The 20681-nt window shown below is 37.3% G+C and overlaps 1 protein-coding gene across 3 annotated transcripts in view; it reads right to left on the minus strand.

Annotated features, from left to right (window-relative positions):
- Rpt2 (26S proteasome regulatory subunit Rpt2) overlaps nt 1-20681 on the minus strand; it is a 213944-nt gene that overhangs the window by 123150 nt on the left and 70113 nt on the right. For all 3 annotated transcript variants that reach the window (XM_090376630.1, XM_090376629.1, XM_090376628.1), the window contains exon 4: nt 12905-13029. In XM_090376630.1, the coding sequence (XP_090232756.1) occupies nt 12905-13029 (125 nt within the window). The remainder of the gene's footprint in view (nt 1-12904; nt 13030-20681) is intronic.

The following is a 20681-nucleotide window of genomic DNA, read 5'->3' on the forward strand; positions in this document are numbered from 1 at the left end:
TATATGGGGTGTTTCAAAATAATGTACACTTACTTTAAAAATTTATATTTAATGAACAATATATACAAATGTAAATTTTTTTTGATACTTTGAAGACAAAAAAACAATTTTTTTTCACAATAAAACTTTAATTGAATTGATGGCTGGAACAACATTGGATGTGACTATTTTGGCAGTCTTTTTTTGTGGAATAAAGTTGGTTGTGACTCGCTGAATAGGAATGTGTAAAGTTTTAGTTCTCAAACTCACTGGTAGATAAGTGATAAATCGGCTTAAAGAGTGCATTTCTCGATTTCAGGTTGTGGAGCAACGTTGGATGTGTAACAGTGAGCCAGAGGTTACAATTCATTTTGGTTTTAGTTCTGTCAAGTTTGTTGCTAAAATGCAGGTATCTAATAGTGATTTAGACAGTATTAACAACCGTAAACAGGTGTTAAACATCGCGGAGTGGAAAAACAAAAAAAAAGCGTAAATGTTTGAAAGACAGTGGTAAAAGTTACGTGAATCGGCGTACAGGAAAAGTTGTTCCGGATAAAAAGCCACCATCCAGTCCTCAAGGTTGTTTAGCAACGTGCAAGAAGTCAGGGTGCAGTGACCTCACCCTTCCATGGGTCCTTGATTTATTCTGACAGTTTCACGAGGTAAGTTACAATGAACAAACCCTTTTACTGCTCAAGTTAATTACCTTACGAGAGCCAAAAAGAAGACGTCCAAATAAAACAGATTCGACTTCAACACGATTGGCTGGTTTTGATTATAGTCTCAATGGGAAGCCTGTTTGCCAGAAGACATTGTGCAACGCATTTACTATCTCCCTGAGACGAGTACAGATATTACAACAAAAAATATAAGACGGGGAGGTAGCACCGAAAGATAAAAGGGGATTGCATTTCAGCCGTCCACAAGCTGTTGATGCAGTTGTAAACTCGAATATCAGAGAGCATATTGCTTCTTTCCCAACTGAAGTTAGTCACTACAGTAGGAATGTTTCATCGAAACGTTTTTTGAGCCCTGACTTAAACTTAACTAAAATGTATCGCCTATTTCAAGAAAAGTACCCTGACAGTCCTGCAAATTCCACAAAGTACAGAAAAATTTTCAAAAGAGAGTTCAATTTGCGATTTGGTGCACCGCGGTCAGATACTTGCAAACAGTGCGATAAAAACTGTGCCCGCCTGATCCTAGCTCACAACGAAGAAGAGCGGAATAAGATTGAACAAGAAAGTCTTATTCATCACATGAAGGCTGACCAAAAAATGCAAATTTTGTTGCACTTTGCATTGACTTACAACAGGTTTTATTTACGCCCATGTTAACGCACTCTGATGTTTACTATCAGCGCCAATATTCGACGTACAATCTGTGCATCCACAATATGACAGAAAATCAGGCTAACATGCTCTTATGGAATGAAAGCTTAGCCAAGTGTGGATCTAAAGAAATTGGATCGTGCATATTAAAATATGTGACCTCATCATACGAGCCTCTACCCATTGGCCAAGAAAGAAAACTGATTGTGTGGTCTGACCGCTGCACGGGGCAGAATAACAACTGGAACATCATTAAGTTGTACTGGTACTTGATATCATTATGTTACTTCACTGAGATACATCAAAAATTTTTAATCACGGGGCACAGTATTTTGCCCTGTGACAGGGACTTTGCACTTATTGAGCGTGCTAAAAAGAAGGCCAAACCTCTTGTCCCTTCAGATTGGAAGTCAGTCACTGCGAATGCCAAGATAAACAGGCCTTTCATGATCACTGAAATGAGCCAGGCCGAAATTCAAAGATCGACTATATTGGCCCCAGAAAAATCAAGACAGAAATGAAGATCACTCAGTACATATGGTTGAAGACAACCACAGATGACCCAGTTACTCTCAACTTAAGAGAGACACACAACACGTTGAGGCCATGGCACTATGACCCTGTTTTCCCAGCGAAACCGAAGGTGATTAAGTACTGTGAACTACCACTATTATACTCAGCCCCTCTTCCAATCTCAAAAGCGAAAAGAAAGATCTTATGGACATGAAAAAACACCTAATGGACCCTACACACCGCGAGTTTTATGAAAATATTCCAAGCGCATGAGAATATCCAATTTTAATGTTTGGATCTGATGTGTGTGCTATTTCTGATTTTTAATTTTAATTTTTTAAATTTCATTTCACTTAATTCGATGCTTTTTTATCGAATTATAATGTAAGTGTGCAATGTAATTATGGACAATATTAAACTTTCCTCTGTGTTTTTATTAAAAATTTCAAAAAAAAAATTCTATTTCTTTTTTTTTCTTTTGTTAGAAAACGTTTATTACAATGGAACAACGATGTGAGATTTCCTTGACAACTATGTAGCTTTTATTGTGTTCCCATTAAATTGGTTCTCCTGTAAAATTTGCAATTTGTAACATCCAACGTTGTTCCAGCCACCAATAGAATTGTTCAAAATGCCTTCCATCAGTAATAATGCACGAGTTGCATCTATCTTCAGCAGATCTACATACTGAGATGCACAAATCAGGTGAAATGTTTTCTGCTTCTTGTTGAATTTTCATCCACAATTCCTCTAATGTTTGTGGTTTTTTTGTGACTGTAAACCCAATTTTTCAAGTATCCCAAGCAAGAAAATCTAAAGGGGTGAGATCTGGCGACCTCAGAGGATATTCAGAAGCACTCCCTTGACGACCTATCCATTGATCGTGAAATTCATTGTCAAGATAATCGTGCACACTTGTATGATAATGTGGAGGTGCACCATCTTGTTCAAAATATAGCAATATATCTGCAACATATTTCTGATTTTTGCTACAGCACAATCCCTCAACATATCAACATAAGTTTTTTTCCATTAACAGTGTCACTGAATCAATAGGCACCAATTATTCCACGTGAAGAGAGGCCCATCCACACAGCAATGCCAGGTAGATTGACATCTTTCTGTAGAATGATGTGTGGATTTTCAGTGGCCCAGTAAACACAATTGTGATGGTTTATATGGCCATTCATTTTAAATGTGGCCTCATCCGGCCATACAAGTGTGGTTAGATGAACTTCATTGACATTTTCATATTTCCAATACAATTTTATAATTGCCTTTCTTTCTTCAAAACTTAATTGGGTACTCTCCATCATTTTAGAGGTACCTATAAAATAAAACAAAAATTAAATTACTGTCAAAAAATTGTCTATTTTTAAGCTACAAAATGAGTTTAAAAAAATTAAATTGGTGCATATTGTTCATTAAACGTAAATTTTAAAGTGTGTATACATAATTTTGAAACACCTTATATATGTAGCAATTTCTGCTTTATTTTACTTAAATAAGGCCTTTAAAAATCAATAATAAATAAATGAAATATGTATTAGTATGGGTAACATGAAGAAAGGAAACAAACAAAGTTTACAAAGGCACCAATATATATTAAAAAAAAAAAAAAAAAAAACACATTTGCCCATTGCTTCCAATAATTTGTTTTAAAAACTTCCTTAAAATAATTCAAACTACCTTACCCACATAACACTAGACGAAAGCTTATTCCAACAACTGGTTACTCTGTGGCTAAATACAAATTTCCACATTTATTCAGCAGCCATCTTTTCAAATTTATGCCCCCTTATGTTGTCATCTAAGAAGAGTAATGGTACTGTCAGCATTTTGTTCACTTAACCTTAATTGACTCATACATTTCAAATAGGTGACCTTGCAGATGCTTGGTTTCCAGAGACTGCAATTTACAGAAACCCAGTCTTTCTTGACAAGAATATTCATTAGTGGTCTCAATAAAGTTGTTACTCTTCTTTGCACCATTTCCAACAGACTGATGTCCTTTCCTAAAATAAGGTTTCCAATCTTTTATGTAGTATTCTGGATGTGGCCTAACTGTTGCCTTATAAAATGGGATAATCACTTCTTTATCCCTGCTGACAAAGTTTCTATACATCATTAACAGAACTCCATGGATTATTCTAGCAGCTTGCTTGCACTGCTCTGAGAATTTCATATCAGGCCATACAATTACCATAGATCTCCTCATACTCCATTATTCTGAGTTTGGTATCACCTAAATGGTATTTTATTTGGGATTACTACTAACCAAATGTAGTACTTGTATTTAGCCCTTAAGCTTCAAGAGCTATTTTACAGCCCATCTGCTTAATTTATCTAAACCCTCTTGAAATAGCATATCCCGGTAATTATCATTAAATACTACGTCCACCTTTGTATCATCAGCAAACTTAGACACCAAACTTGAAATACTAGCATTAATGTCATTAATAAACATTAATAACAGTATGAGGCCCAACACATGCCCCAGTGGAACTCCACTCATCACATTAGTCCATGAAGAACGATGACATTTACAACCACCCTTTATTTTCTATGACTTAACCATCCCTTTATCCCTAACAGTAACTTCTCCCTATGCCATATTGCTCCAATTTACACAACGATTATATTGGAAGCAGTAACCCCAGAGTGAGGTATCAACTCTGTGTTACTACACAGAGTTGATACCTCACTCTGGGGTTACTACACTGACAGTGGTAGAGAACGAAAAGGACCTGGGGGTAATTGTGCAGGCAGATATGAAGTTTTCTGAACAGTGCAGACGGTCTGTAAGAGTAGCTCAGTGTCTTGTCAATGATATACAGGAATTTTTCTAACAGGGATAAGGAGGTGATTATCCCCTTGTATAAGGCAATGGTCAGGCCACACCTTGAGTACTGTATACAGGTCTGGAGACCTCATTTTAAGAAGGATGTAGAGCTGTTGGAACGAGTACAGAGAAGGGCAACAAGATTAGTGAATGGAACAAAGGGTTGCTCATATGAAGAAAGGCTTAAATTTTGCAAATTACAGTGTCTGGAGACTAGGCACCTGCGAAGTGATCTGACAGGTGTATAAAGCCTTGAATGGTTTGAGCATGCTCAATGCTGATGGGATTCTTCCTTTTTGTTCAGAATAATCACGTGAGGGGGGCATAAATTCAAACTGAGGAAAGACAGATGTAGGATAGATGTGCAGAAGTTTGCCTTTAGCCAGGGGATAGTTCGTTGGTGGAACAGACTTCTATCCTTTGTTGTGAAAGTTGATGGCCTAAATAAATTTAAGGCTGAGCTGGACAGGTATTTGGAACAAATGTAGGAGTGAAATGGGAGCATTTTATTTTTTTATTTTTTTCAGCTGATGCTGCATAAGCTTGCTTTCTTGCATCATATACCTCTACTAATGCTAATACAAAGGCTTTACTGAAATCTAAGTAGATGACACCAAAATTATTCTTTACATCCAGTTCCTCACAATAGCTGCTAATCAGATTTCTGAGGCATGCTCTCCCTTGAATAAACCATGCTATGATTATCTGTTGGATTGTCAAACCTGTGCTATGATCGTCATCTTGATACGACTGACTCCACTCCTATCAAGGAGATGATCTTGCTTTACTATCTTAACTAGCAACTCCATTATTTTCCAAGGCACAGAGGTTAAACTGACAGATCTATAGTTACGCATTTCACCCTTTGAACTACCCTTGTGAATAGGGGATACATTTTTACATCTCCAACTTACAAGTACTTCTACTGAATCTAAGGATGCTCTCATTATTATGGTCAAAGGTTTAGCTACCTCTTTTGCAACTTTTTTAATATAACTGGATAGATTACATCAGCCCTGGGTATATTATTTACTTTTACTGCAGCAATTTCTCTACAACCTTAACTTCTGTTGTTATAAAATCTTGAACAATTAGACTTTACACCAGCCAGTATTCAAATAAACAAATTCCAATCCTGCAACTAAAACACTTTATTTACAATAAAATAAAATAGGAGCGTATGAAATTAAATTAAATTAAATTAAATTAAATTAAATAAAATACAGTAGTCTAAAACTGATGTGATTTAATTTACAATAAAATACGAAAATATAAAATATGATGATAAAAAGCAATAAAAACAATTAATAAAATACCGTAACAACTGTAGCTTTCGGGGATAGCAATCCCCTTTCTCAACAGCATATTTCTGCTGTGTGGCACATCCTTAAATAGCAGATCCACAGCACTCGTCACATGGTTCCTCTGGAGTAAGGCCAGAATTTCCCATTTATGCACCGGAACGGAAATGGCTCGGAAGCACGCTAGCTGAAACCGTTCATCTCACCCAAGAACCTAACAGTTTCCAAGAGGGGATGTAAACGTCCACGATTGTCTCTATTAATGGAATTGCTAGCTGCCCCAATACGTAAACTCTCAAGCCATTTACGGTCCCAGAACCCCTGTGCATGATCCGTGATGACAACATCCTCCGGGGAGATTTGATGTTGCTTCTCTCAAAAATGTTCTGCCACGGCAGACTTCCCATAATTTGCGGACTTTATTGCACTCATATGCTCCCCCAGACGGTCTTTCAGTCATCGCCCTGTCTCACCTACATAACACACCCCACAATCCGGGCATTTAATCTCGTATACCACCCCACTGTTGGCTTCTTTCATCATGGGGTCTTTGACACAAGATATCACTGTGTACAACCTCCGTCCCAGGAGTTGCACACAGCGTATCTGGCATCCCCGAATTACTCGTGCAATGTGGTCTGAAAGGCCTGGATAGTAGGGAATGTATGCAGTGCTCACAGGGGCGAACGGCTCAGTACGGGTGGACTCCACTCCTCTAATAATTCTGTCCAACACACGAATAATTTCGTTGTCTCTGTCTTCGGAGGTGCTACAGTGAGACCACACCCTATCTACTAAAGCCTTGACAACACTACCCTTGTGCTGGCTGGCTTGTGCCGAGGTATAATGAGTATATTGACCTCGGCACATGGGCTTTCTAAACACCTTGGTCTTGAGCCTACAACCATCCCTAATAACCAACACGTCAAGGAATGGTAGGGTTCCCTCTGCTTCCACCTCCGAAGTAAATTTAATAAAAGGGGAGAAGCTATTAAGTACATTAAGTATCTGATCCTCTCTCTCCCCTTTTGTATAATGGTGAATGTGTCATCAACAAATCTTTTCCATTTATGCATGGGAAATTCCAAACCCTCAAAAATTCGAACTTCCAACTCTTCCATAGCTAAGTTAGCCACTATGGCACTAATGGGGGAACCCATGGCTGTGCCATGGATCTGCTTATACATGACATCTTGGAAAACCATGGTGGTACTGGATAAACAGAACTCCACACCCTCACAAATATTATTAACACTAAGAGGAGATCTAGTACTTAACAAAACATCCTTTTCTAATGCCATTCTGACACACTGGACTCCGAATTTAATAGGGATACAAGTGAACAATGATGTAACATCAAAAGAAATCATAATCTCGTCTTCTCGTATAGTCTGTCCTTTTATAAAATCCACAAACTCTTTGTTATTCTTGATAACCAAGGTGGAAAGTCCTACTATGGGTGTGATCAACTTGGCTAGGTACCTTGATAGAGCATACGTGGGACTATTTACAAATGATACAATTGGCCTGAGTGGTACACCCACTTTATGTATCTTGGGGAGCCCATAGAATCTGGGTAAGTGGCATCCAGCAGCATGTAATAACCAATATACCTCCTTGGATATCCATCCTAACTTGAGCCAACGCTGTATAAGGTTATTCACTTGTCGTACCACACTAACCAACGGATTTCTACAGACAACTTTGTACGTAGTGGTATCTTGCAATAATTCCAAAGCTTTATTAAAATATTGCTCCTTGTCTAAAATAACTGTGGCTCTACCCTTGTCCACGGGTAAGACTATGATTTCATCGTCTTGTTTAAGTTCCTTCAAAGCTCTTTTTTGACTAGTACTAAGGTTGGAGGGGGCCGACTTGGCCTGGCTCAGAATAGCCGCAGTTCTAATGCGTACCTCATCAGCCTGGATCGCTGGTAACTTATAAACGGCTCTGTCGATGCCCATGGCTATTTCCGCGATGGGAGGTTTGTTGGGCATCAGAGCAAACTTGGTACCCAAACTTAAAACCCCCTCCTGTTCCTTAGTTAGCCGCTTTCTACTGAGATTACAAATAAAGTAATCTTTATTTGATTACACATGACCATGTAAAGTATTAACATTAACATGCTCAAGAAAATCTACATCCTTCCTAAAATGAGGCCTCCAGACCTGTAAGCAATACTCAAGGCGTGGCCTGACCATTGCCTTATACAGAGGGACAATCACCACCTTCTCCCTGCTAGCAAAATTCCTATATATCATTGACAAAACCCCATGACCTGCCCTGGCAGCCTGTCTGCATTGCTCAGAAAACTTCATATCTGACTGCACAATTACTCCCAGGTCTTTTTCATTTTCTACCATCTTAAGTGTAGTACCACACAGTTGGTATGTTTCTCTGGGGTTACTTCTACCCATATGCAGTACTTTGCATTTGTCAAGGTTAAAATTCAGTTGCCACTTCTTAGCCCATCTGCCCAAATTATCTAGATCCTGTTGCAGTAGCACACTGCCATTACTGTCATTAACAACCCTGCCAACCTTTGTATCATCTGCAAACTTCGATACTAAGCCTGATATACCTTCATCAATATCACTGATAAATATACAAAACAACAGTGGACCTAACACTGAACCCTGTGGGACTCCACTAATAACATTAGTCCACGAAGAGCAGCATGCATTGATTACCACCCTCTGTCTTCTCCCACTTAACCACCCTTTTATCCATTGTAGCAACTTACCCTTAATACCGTTCTGCTCCAATTTGTACAATAGTCTTCCATGCGCAACAGTGTCAAAAGCTTTCCTGAAATCCAAATATATGATATCAAAATTATTTTTTGCATCCAGTTCCTTAGTAACCACATCATTATATCCTATCAAATTTGTAAGACAAGACTTTCCCTTAACAAACCCATGCTGTGTCTGAATTATTTCTGCAGTCTTATCTAGATAATCCTGAAATGCATCTTTAACCAGTGACTCCATTATTTTACCTGGAACAGAAGTTAAACTAACTGGTCTGTAATTACTCGTGTCACCCTTCGATCCCCCTTTGTGAATTGGCGATACATTTGCACATCTCCAGTCCGTGGGAACCTCCCCGAGTCCAAGGATGCTCTTATAATTATGGCTAAGGGTTTGCTTAGTTGCTTTGCCGCCTCCTTTAATATAACTGGATAGATTCCCATCCACCCCCAGGTGCTTTTCTTAAGTTTAACTTCAACAATTTCTCCTCCACTTTGCTCTTAGTTATTAAGTATCCTGCTACAATCTGATAACCTTCTGCCATTTTAAAACCTTATTAATTCCTCATGTGTGAATGTAGATGCAAAATACTCATTCAGTTTGTTTTGCTATCTGAGCAGGATCTTCAACAGTCGAACCATCGACCAATCAGATTCATCCCCTTCCTTTTAGAGTTTATATAAGTAAAGAAATCCTTGCTGTTTTTCTTAGCATCTTTTGTCAAGGATTTCTCGTAATCTGCCTTCACCTGCCTAACCTCCTTTGTGATCTGATTACAGATTAGCTTATACCTGCCATAGGCTTCTGAGTCGCTTGATAATTTATATGCATCCCATGCATTTTTCTTCTCTGTTACGAGTCTCATTTGTTCATTAGATAACCATTTAGGCCTAAACATTTAACAATATTTCTTAATAGGTATGAAACTTTTAGTAGTTTCCACGATTAATTCCTTGAATGCTTCCCACTTAGAATTTACTGTTGGTAACATCGTTAGTTGATCCAATTGACTCACATAATAAAAAGCAGTTACCATGCTTACATTACAAAGAATGGTTGTAATGTAAGCATGGTTGTCATTTTCGCTGTCTATTATGTAAGTCAATGAGATGCTCTTATCTGCCTGAACAAATGCACACATAGTAATACTGTATTGTATAACTAAGTGCGTGGTTTAAAATGCCATGTTTATGAATGTTTAGCATCTATTTATTGTAGTTAATGTTCATATTTTCGATTTTGTTGACACTTGATACTTGAAAAAAAAAGCACTTTTAAAGTGAAAAATCATAAAGCGGGAGAGCTGCCTGTACTTGAAAATTGCGCCGACCGGGCTAGCCGGGTGGGTAAAGTTGTTGTTATTTGGTTTTTAGGAGCATTAGCAACTAAGGCCATATTGCTCCGGGATATACGGTGGTCATTCCCTGACCTTTCTGCATCCTCCGTAGTGGGTAAAGTGCCTGCCTGGCAACCCAAAGGTCGCAGGTTCGGCATTTGCCCGCCTCGAGCTTGGAACAAAGTACTGCAAAAACCTTGGGAGGTGCATTATGGCCACAGAAGCCGATGTGCCAACAACTACTCAAAAAAAAAAAAAAAAAAAATTGCAGTAACTAAGATTTTGTGTTTATAATTTGTTTATAACATTTTTTAAATTTTTACTGGAATTCATAAAAATTTTATTTCGTTAAATAACAGATATAAAAAATTAAAATTTTTAATTTTAAAAAATAAAAAATTACTTTTAATAAGAATGGCAATCAATTTGTAAAAGGCCTGGCATTGATATACAATAAACAAAATTCAATAAATTATTTCCAGAAATAATAATAATTAAAAAAATTTTGTCAGACCAAGTGCTGCTGTATAACAGTTAGTAGAGACACTGCTTCTTGATTAATGTCACACACTAGTCAGATTTTTGTGGATTTATTGGATGATTGTTTTCTGCTGCAGCATTGTTCGAGAGGCAACCAGAGAAAGTAATACTCTTGATCAGGTTATCAGCAGTGATCATTCGTGTATTAAGAATTCACAGATAAAGGAACCACTGGGTGGCAGTGATCACAGTGTACTGATGTGGGATTTACTTAAAGATATAATTACCATCAGGGGTAAAGGAAAGGGTTTTTGCTTCCGTAAAGGTGAGTACAGTGGTCTCAGAAAGTTTTTAAATTCTGTACAGTGGGATCAACTGACGATGTTACCAACAGTAAATTCTAAGTGGGAAGCATTCAAGGAATTAATCGTGGAAACTACTAAAAGTTTAATACCTAATAAGAAATATTGTTAAAGGTTTAGGCCTAAATGGTAGTACAATACAGTACTACTATGTGTGCATTTGTTCAGGCAGATAAGAGCATCTCATTGACTCACATAATAAAAAGCAGTTACCATGCTTACATTACAAAGAATGGTTGTAATGTAAGCATGGTTGTCATTTTCGCTGTCTTGTCTTATTTCAAATTTACCCAGTTTATTAAGGGGGATAAATTTGAAGACCGTTTGGAATAAACTCTTCCTCAGTTTATTGATAATTTTGAAGGATTTCAAGAACCAGCAGAGATATAAGAGATTATATCTCTTATATCTATAATAAGAGATTGTACAAAATGAAACAGAAGCGGTTTAATATTGCTAATCAATTGCAGCTTAAGGTTTCTACAACTAACAATCACTGGTCTGCTTCAAGCACACAGTGGAGGATTCACAAATGAAGACCTCCTTGAAATGGTAAAATGTGAAGAAGCTGAGGAAGAAGATTTAACAGCTGAAACTCCTGTTCGTTCCTTCACTCTCAAGGGGCTTGACAAAGCTTTTCAACACATATAAAAAGCAACTGAGATCTGAGTCACAAGATTCAAATTTCGAGTGCACACTAGAAAAGTTGCTGCAGATTTAAAAAATGCTTATGCATGCTACTGTGAAAAATTATAAAGAAAAGGGAAGATTGTCTAGGAAACAAATGACTCTTGAAGCATTTCTGAAGAAGATGACTCCTTGTGCTTCCAACAAACCAACAACAAGTGCCGAACCAGCAATAAGTATTGAAACAGCAATGAGTGATGAACCATCAACAAAGGTGCATTTAGTCGATAATAAAGAATAAACATTCTTTATAACATTTGTATGCCATAAATAATTTCTTTATTATTATAATTTGCTTGATTTTAAAGGCTATGTTTTCATTTCTTTGGATAAGTAAATCATTGTTTACACATAAACTATTGTTTTGTTGACCTTTATTTAACACTGCTATGATCAAATTTCATTTTTCTGAACGTAACCCCCGTTTTGAACATTACGTCTATATGAAATAAATTTTAGCATTGAGTTTTCACTTTACGAGCCTGCGCTAGGAACAAATTAACCCGTCAAATCAGGAACTATCAGTATATAAAACCACTAACACATGTCTGACTGTGTGGTTGTCCTGGAGTATAAACAGAAAATTTATTTTTATGTATACATATTTCTATGTTTTGTAAAATAAATAATGATCAAGACAAAATACCATTTTATATAATAATTAAACATGAAACAAAGAGTACCTGATTTCTGTAGCAGTAACCATCTGGCAAAAAATGTAGTTGTTTACCTTACACTTAAAGTAGCATTTCACTTAATTACTCTGTGTTAATTCTCAAAACTGCTTATGTAAGAGAGTATGTGTGTATTTAGGAAGGGGGGGGGGGGAACATTCATTAATCTTGAAGTAATGTTTAACATGCAATAGATATTTGGTTGGTTGGTTTTAAACACATCAGCAACTTAGGCCATATTGTGCCATAAATAATATATCAGTATACTGCATATGTTCTTTGGTCAATTTGTTTTCTGCTGGATGAAAAACCAGAGTTTCCTGGAGGTAAAAACTATGATACCCTCACCTGCTCAGCCGCACTGTGAAAAAGACCCACAGAAATACTTCACATCATTCATGGGATTTGAACTTGAGTCTTTTCCACAGGGTATAGGGAAGGCAGTGAATATATCAACTGTACAACCCAGAAAGGGGGAAAAATAATTTTTCCAAAAGTGCAGACCAGGTGCCACCACTGCAAGGTTGTTAAGAGTGAATCTCTCTTGTATTTTGTGTTGCATATCAAATTCACAAAAAATCATTAAGTAGATCACTGATAAACACTAAGACTAATAACTGTATTTCAAATATCAATTTAAAAAACTTACTTCATGCTTTTCTTCTTGAGGCTTAAGTCTTTCTTGATTTCTGAGGAATTCTTCTTCCATTAATAAATAATCTTTTATTCTTTCTAGTTTTAGTAATTTAAGGCGGCATCTCGTATGGGGTGTAACTGCAAAATAATTTTTTCCTTTGTGATTGGTATTAATAAGTCCAAATGATGCAGACTTTTTATGCATCAGCCAAAAAATAAAAAAAAAATTACAATAATCAGTTACCTATGATTTATTCTAAGGTCTGTGAATTTCAATAACTTTCCTAATGTCTGAATTATAAATAATCCAAAACCAATACCACTGATATTAGAAAGTGGTATGCCATGGAAAGCAGACCCTGTTGGCACCCGAGCAGCCAGCCACCAGCTAGCCATCCAGGGGAGTTCTGAGCTTAGTCAACACACCATACCCTTTAGTCATGGTTTAAAATTTGATAACATCTCTATCTTAGATTATCAGTCAAATTTCTGAATCCTTACACATGAAATTACTCCAGAATTCTATCAATGTCTGATGACCCTTTACTATCTCAGACTCATGGGACTACATTAAATTACAAGAGAAAAACATCTACTGTGTTGTTATCAGTGATAATACTACACTAAGTTACCACTGTCTGTATGTGTGATAATGGGGTAAGAGCATTTTTAATTCTCTTATAAAGTTTTTCCATAGCACACTTCTTACTAATATCAATATTATCAGCTTTAGGGTTTTTATAACAAAAACATCAGGAAAGATCCTGAAATTCATAGACCTTGAAATAAATCACAAGTAACTAATTATTATAACTTTCAACAAGGTTCTCAACCTTTTGGTTCAATTTTTAATTGATAAAATAATATTAATAATAAAGATAAAATAAAACAATATTAAAACTGTTTCCATTCCCACATGATAACCATCCAAATCCAATCTCACTCTGAACTTAGCTCCATTCACTGCTTCTGCCATGCTGGAAGGCAACATGGCAGAAGCAGTGAATAGAGCTTATTCCAGTCTCCAACAACTCACTGCCCTGATCCAGCCTTCTGTTATTCTCTGAGATTTTATATTTGTGACCTCTGGTTTATGTCTCACCTACAAGGAAGTACAGAACCACCTCATTCATTTTACTCAATCCCTTCAACCACCTCAAGACACCTCAATCAGATCTAACCCTAGATGTCTAGTTTTCAAACTCTGTAGTCTTCTAAGCTATTCTTCATATGTGCATTGATTTGCACTCATCACTAATCTGGTTGCCCAATATACAGGGTGTCTCAAAAATACACGGCATAACTTCAGGAATGAGTTCCTCATATGTAGACAATAAAAATATTTAAATCAACATAGTTCCAGAAATGCTTGGTTCACGAGTTATTAACCGGAATGTCTTATCTCTCGCAGATGATTTCCTTCATCACAAGGTACTGACAGAATCTGGTGGTTTTCCATTCTGACCTTCTGACATTGTGAACATGGGACCTTTACACCTCATGCTGCTGACAGAGGATGACCACGATCTACGACTCCTGAAGTAGAGCAAGAGATTTTGGATGTTGTGCATGCCACTCCTGGAATCAGAACACACAGAATAGCAATTCACCTGGCTGTTCAACATTCGACTATTTGGAGTGTTGCAAGAACACCAACTATATCCTGCACGAGTAATGTTCTGTCAGTGGTTCTTGCAGCAGTGTGGTACAGCTCCTCATTTTCCTGCCTTAGTGATATTCACAGATGAAGCACAGTTCACATGAGACGGAATCCAAAACTTTCACAATCAGCATGTATGGGCTGAGCAAGAAGCGTGTGCTACGCACTGCTGCTCCTGCCCATCTGGCTACAGAGACGCCTGATTAACAATAGCCACAGGTGAAAGGTGAAAGGGATTCTTGCACAGCTTTTATTGGAATGAGTAGCAGCCTTGAAACTAATGTGCTGGGGATTTCAAGGACTGCTGGGAGACATCATGAAACAAGTAAATACATGGGCTATGTCAGATAACTAAGAGTAAGAACAGGTGCATGTATACAGTCAGTTCTGCTATAACGCACATTTTTGCAACGCGACTGATATATTAGGGAACAATGCGGCATAACATGATTTTCGCATTGGCTCATGTATGATTTTGTCTGCGAGTAACACCAGCTGAACGCAAAACTCAGCACACACTGAATGTAACGGCCTGCGCAGCAATACATACAAGTTTATGAAGCTTAAAAAATGTTAAACGTCAAATGTGTGACAGCTATATTTCCCATTTATTGTAGTTGTATTGGTCGGAGACACACTGTTGTTATTTGCTATATCCACAAGATAACGTGATATTGTAGGCAGACTCGTATTTTCAGGAGCTCACATTTTTCTGTTCGAACAGAAACTTCGTGAGGCCTAATAGTGTGAACAGAGGAGCACATTTTTGGAGGTCACTGCCATAAAACAATAAAAACAATTTGCAGTTCCCGGTTTATTGAGCTTTTCAGTTAGTGCAATTTAATTATAAACAGGTAGTAAACACGATCTTACTGCATTTGTAATAATACCGATAGCTGGAATTCTGTGGGTTTTTATTTTATTATGGTGAAATGTATTTCCCCTTCCATGAAATATTCAATCATATAAAAACATAAATAAATTTTCAGGATCTTCTCTTCCTTCCTATTTTTGAAGCTTCGTAAACTTGACCGCTTATGTAATTTGTGCATCCCGTGTTCATCGTTACTGATTGCTTATCTTTTTTACTGTTTTAAATTTAACAATCCAAAAAGAAAAGAAATGTCAATCAAACAAACTTCATATCTTGTCAAGGTAAAGTGCTATATTTACTGTAATGTTTATTTATTATTAGAACTTTAAGATGTTTAAACCTGTGTTAGCAATTTTATTAGGTTTAACTTTTTTTTAGTATTTAACTAGACTGAACTTTTTTTTTTTTTTTTTTTTTTGAGTGCACCGGCCCCATTCCTATTTTTCCCTTAAGTCCTGTTGTTTTTAATGCCCGAAATACCATAATGTATTTCGGGCATAAAAAACAATAGAAATCGGAGGCCTGCGTAGCTGAATGATCAGGAGTGGGAGTGTAGTAGCACACGCTCCTTGAGTAGACCAGGCCAATGCTAAATACGGTCAATCTGCCAACTCGCACTGGACCAGCATGGCAGATTATAGTCCATTTCCCACAAAATGAATTGCTGAGGAGGCTTCCATCCTGCAGTGGGTTGATAACGGCTGCAGTTTACCTTTTTTTACCTTAACATGGAGATTTTTAGGAACACATACCGCATTATAGCAGAACTGACTGTACTTGCATCACCAATGCTAGGAATATAGAAAATAAATCTGATAAAATTGAAGTGCTGGTCAAGACATCAAATGCAGACATTGTTACGATTTCAGAGACATGGTGTCACTCAGATATAAGGGATGCAGAATTTGAATATGGGTAGTACAATGTATATAGAAAGGACAGAGGAGAGAAGAGCTATGCTCTTAGTTAAGAAGCACATAAAATCTAAGGCAGTGCATCCAGTTGACACTGGCAACCAGAGAAAAATTAAGTCAGTTTGGTGTGAAATAGGCACTGGGAAAGCAAAATTGAGAGGAGTGTGTTATAGGCCGAATGACTGCACTGAGTACAATGAACAACTGTACAGAGAAATAGAGTGGGCCAGTGAATCAGAATGTCTTATAATGGGGGATTTTAACTTAGCAGATACAGACTGGAACTTGTGGATTGGTCACTCGCACACTAGTAAGACTTTTGTGGATTTACTGGATGATTGTTTTCTGCAGCAGCATGTTTGAGGGGCAACCAGAGAGGGTAATACTCTTGATCTGGTTTTCAGCAGTGATCATTCATGTATTAAGAATTTGCAGATAAAGGAACCACTAGGTGGCAGTGATCACAGTGTACTGATGTGGGATTTACTTAAAGATATAATTACCATCAAGGGTAAAGGGAGGAGTTCACCTTTTCCAAAAGTGACTACAGTGGTCTCCGAGTTTTTAAATTCTATATGGTGGAACGAACTGATGATGTTATCATCAGCAAATTCTAAACGGGAAGCGTTCAAGGAATTAATCATAGATGCTACTAGGCTTTTCATAACAACTAAAAAATAGTCTTCAAGGTATAGTACAATGACCTAAATGGATGTCAGATGAACTGATGAAACTCGTGGCAGAGAAGAAAAATGCATTGGATGCATATAAATTATTGGGTGATACAGAAGCCAATATTCTATATAAACTAGTCTGTAATCATGTCACAATGGAGATCAGGCAAGAAAGGCAGATTACAATAAGTCTTTGATGAAAGATGCAAAGAAAAACAGCAAAGATTTCTTTACTCATGTAAATACTAGAATGAATGGAATGAATCAAATTGGTCTGCTCCATATTAATTGTTCAACTGTTGATGATCCTGCTCAGGTAGCTGACAAACTGAATGAATATTTTACATCTACATTCACAAGAGGAATTCTTTAGGAAAGGGAATGTCAGAAGTTTGTCGAACTCTAACAGGGAGCTAAATAAATTTGTAATAACTGAGAGTAAAGTGGAGGAGAAATTGAAGTTAAACGGAAGAAAGGCGCCTGGGGTGGATGGGATCTATTGAATTAGGAGAGGGAGCAAAGGAAGTAAGCAAATTGTTAGCCATAATTATGAGAGCATCCTTGGATTAAGGAGAGGTACCTGTGGACTAGATATGTGCAAATGAATCCCAAATTCACAAAGGAGGTTCAAAAGGGTGACACAAATATTTACAGACCTGTTAGTTTAACTTCTGTTCAAGGGAAAATATTGGAGTCACTGGGTAAAGAGCAGGATCATCAAGGATGCATACTTCAGACACAGCATGGGTTTCTTAAAGAGAAATCTTGTCTGACCAATTTGATTGGATACTACGATGTGGTCACAAAAGAACTGGAGGTAAAAATAATTTAGGTATCATATACTTTGATTTCAGGAAAGCTTTTGTTACTGTTGCACGTAAAAGACTGTCCAAATTGGAACAATGTGGCATTAAGGAGTGGTAATCAATGGACATTGATAATCAATGAATCAGAGTGGTAATCAATGGACATTGCTCTTCATGAACTTACATTATTAATGGAGTCCTAAAGGTTTGGTGTTGGGCCCATTGTTGTTTTCTATATTTATCGATATTGATGAAGGCTTATCAGGCTTAATGTCCAAGTCTGCAGATGATACTAAGGTTGACAGGGTGGTTCATGACAGTATGCTACTGCGATGGGATCTAGAAAAGTCAGGCAGATGGGTTGAGAAATGGCAAATGATGCTTAACATTGAAAAATGCAAAGTACTGTATATAGGTAGCAGTAATCCCACAGTAACATACCAACTGTGTGATACTACACTCAAGGTAGTGGAAAATGACCAGGGGTAATTGTACAGTCAGATATGAAATTAACTGAGTCATGCAGAAAGAGGTTGCCAGGACAGCTCATGGGATTTTGTCAATGATATACAAGAATTTTGCTTGCAGGGATAAACTGCAGCCATTATCAATCCGCTGAATGGAAGTCTCTTCAATGATTCAAGTTAAGGAAAATGGACCATAATTTGCCATGCTGGTCCAGTGCAAGCTAGCAGATTGACCATATTTAGCAGTAAAGTATTTGAGTAGACCGAAGTTCAAGCTATGGAGGCCATCTTGCAGGGATAAGGAAGTGATTATTCCACTGTATAAAGCAATGGTCAGCCACATTTTGAGTACTGCATACAGGTCTTGAGGCATCATTTTAGGAAAGATGTAGAGTTGCTGGAACAAGTACAGAGAAGGACAAGACTGGTGAGGGGAACAAAGAGGTGCTCTTAGCAAGAAAGGTTTAAGTTCTTCAAAATGCAGTGTTTTGGGACTAGACACCTGTGAGGTGATCCGATTGATGTGTTTAAGGCTTGGAATAGATTGAGAAAGCTCAAGAGGAAGAATCTCACTTGCTCAGACCATATACATGAGTGGGTAAAAATTCAAATTGAGGAAGGACAGTTGCAGAATTGATGTGTAGAATTTTGGCTTTAGCCAGCAGGTGGTTAATTGCTGGAACAAACTTCCAACTGTTGTTGTGGAAGCTGATAGTTTAAATAAATTCAAGAACTAGATAAAAAACATAATGAAGTTGAAAACAAAAAAAATTACAGAAAACCGAGAACAATGCCAACAATATAAAAAACATGCAAGCATACACATCACACGAGATAGTGAACATCTTTATTGCGGCGCCTCCGTAGCCAGGTGGGAAGGAGCAGCAGTGCGTAGCACACGCTTCTTGATTAAACCGGGGTTTGAGCCTGTCACCACCAAATATGGAGGATGCGGAAAGGTCAAGGGAATGACTACCGCATATTCCCGGAGCAATATGGCCTTAGTTGCTAATGCTCCTAAAAACCAAATAACAAACAAACAAAAAACATCTTTATTGCAGGGATAAACTGCAATAAAGTTTATATAAATTTAAAAATTTATATGATGGCAGGGAAAACTATTGAAAACTATATACATAACATACATACTCCTCAAACATATTTGCAATAACCTTTATGAACATAATGCCAGGGATTTTATAAGAAATAAGATCATGTGAAATAATCATGTGAAAAAATTACGTATAAAATTCCAAACAAAAATAAATAAATTAAAAAATAAAAAAATCATAATAATTAAAGTAAAAAAAAAAAATGTTCGGTTCAGCTTCTGAGCTGGTGAGAGGTCCTATCAACATGGTCCTAAAAACCATGAAATAAGTGCAGCTCCATGCACACATATAATGAACATGTACATTTTACATTCACCACAAATCTAGTTGGGATCCATTCTAGTTAACATTTACGTCAGCATTCTCTCTTGAAGTTGGAAGACGGTGAGAACTAGACAAACTATTGTAGGAAATGAATAAGTGAAATGGGAAGTGTTGTGAGCTTTTTTTGTTTTGTTTTTTTACTGATGCTGTATAAGCTTGCTTTGTTTCTTGCATGTTGCAGCCCAGCTTCTTGAAGTTTGCCAACATATTTTCAACTATATTCTTGTAGTCTAGATCCCAGTTCTCAACAACAGACCCAAAGCTAATCCATGCCTGTTTTTTCTTTTATTCATGATTCCCTCAAAATCCTGTCCCTCGTCAGTTTGTGAATTTGAGGTCCAACGAAACTACCTTGTTTTAGCTTCTCTTGATGGTGATTGATGGAAATTTAGTACAAAGGCAATTAAAGTTGGGACCTTACTGAGGGGTAAAGCTTTCATAAACTGTTTCATCAAACCGAGTTTTATGTGCAAGGTGGAAGGAGGACAGTTCTGGGGTCTACCAATAGTTTGTGAACTATGTTCTTTGATCCAGGCAACAAACTGACCCCTCTTTAGCCAGATCTTGACATTCCAGTGCTTACTCCTGTCCCTACTTTCCAACTCACAAAAAAGCAAGGCATTTTTGTGTAGCCAGACTGCTGTCCAAGTAACATGCCTATCACTTTAAAGTCAGCACAGAGCAACCAATCATATTCTTCATATTTAATATTTGTCAACAACTTCTTCATATTCTTGTGTTTCTTTCAAATGGACAGAGTGAACTACTGGAATTGACCCACATTCATTTCCACTTTGGAGCAACACACCTTTGAGACTCTAGGACTGGTCTAATGTCACATAGAATCATGGAATATTAAGATGAACAATGCCCTCTTACTCTGCACTGTATCCCTCTACATTAACTAAGCAAAAGTAACAGTCATCACAGTGGTTTGTAGACTGCCACAAAATCATGGG

Source organism: Mastigoproctus giganteus, chromosome 6 (assembly GCF_048544385.1).
Source record: "Mastigoproctus giganteus isolate SK-2022 chromosome 6, ASM4854438v1, whole genome shotgun sequence".
In the NCBI taxonomy this organism is placed as follows: domain Eukaryota; kingdom Metazoa; phylum Arthropoda; class Arachnida; order Uropygi; family Thelyphonidae; genus Mastigoproctus; species Mastigoproctus giganteus.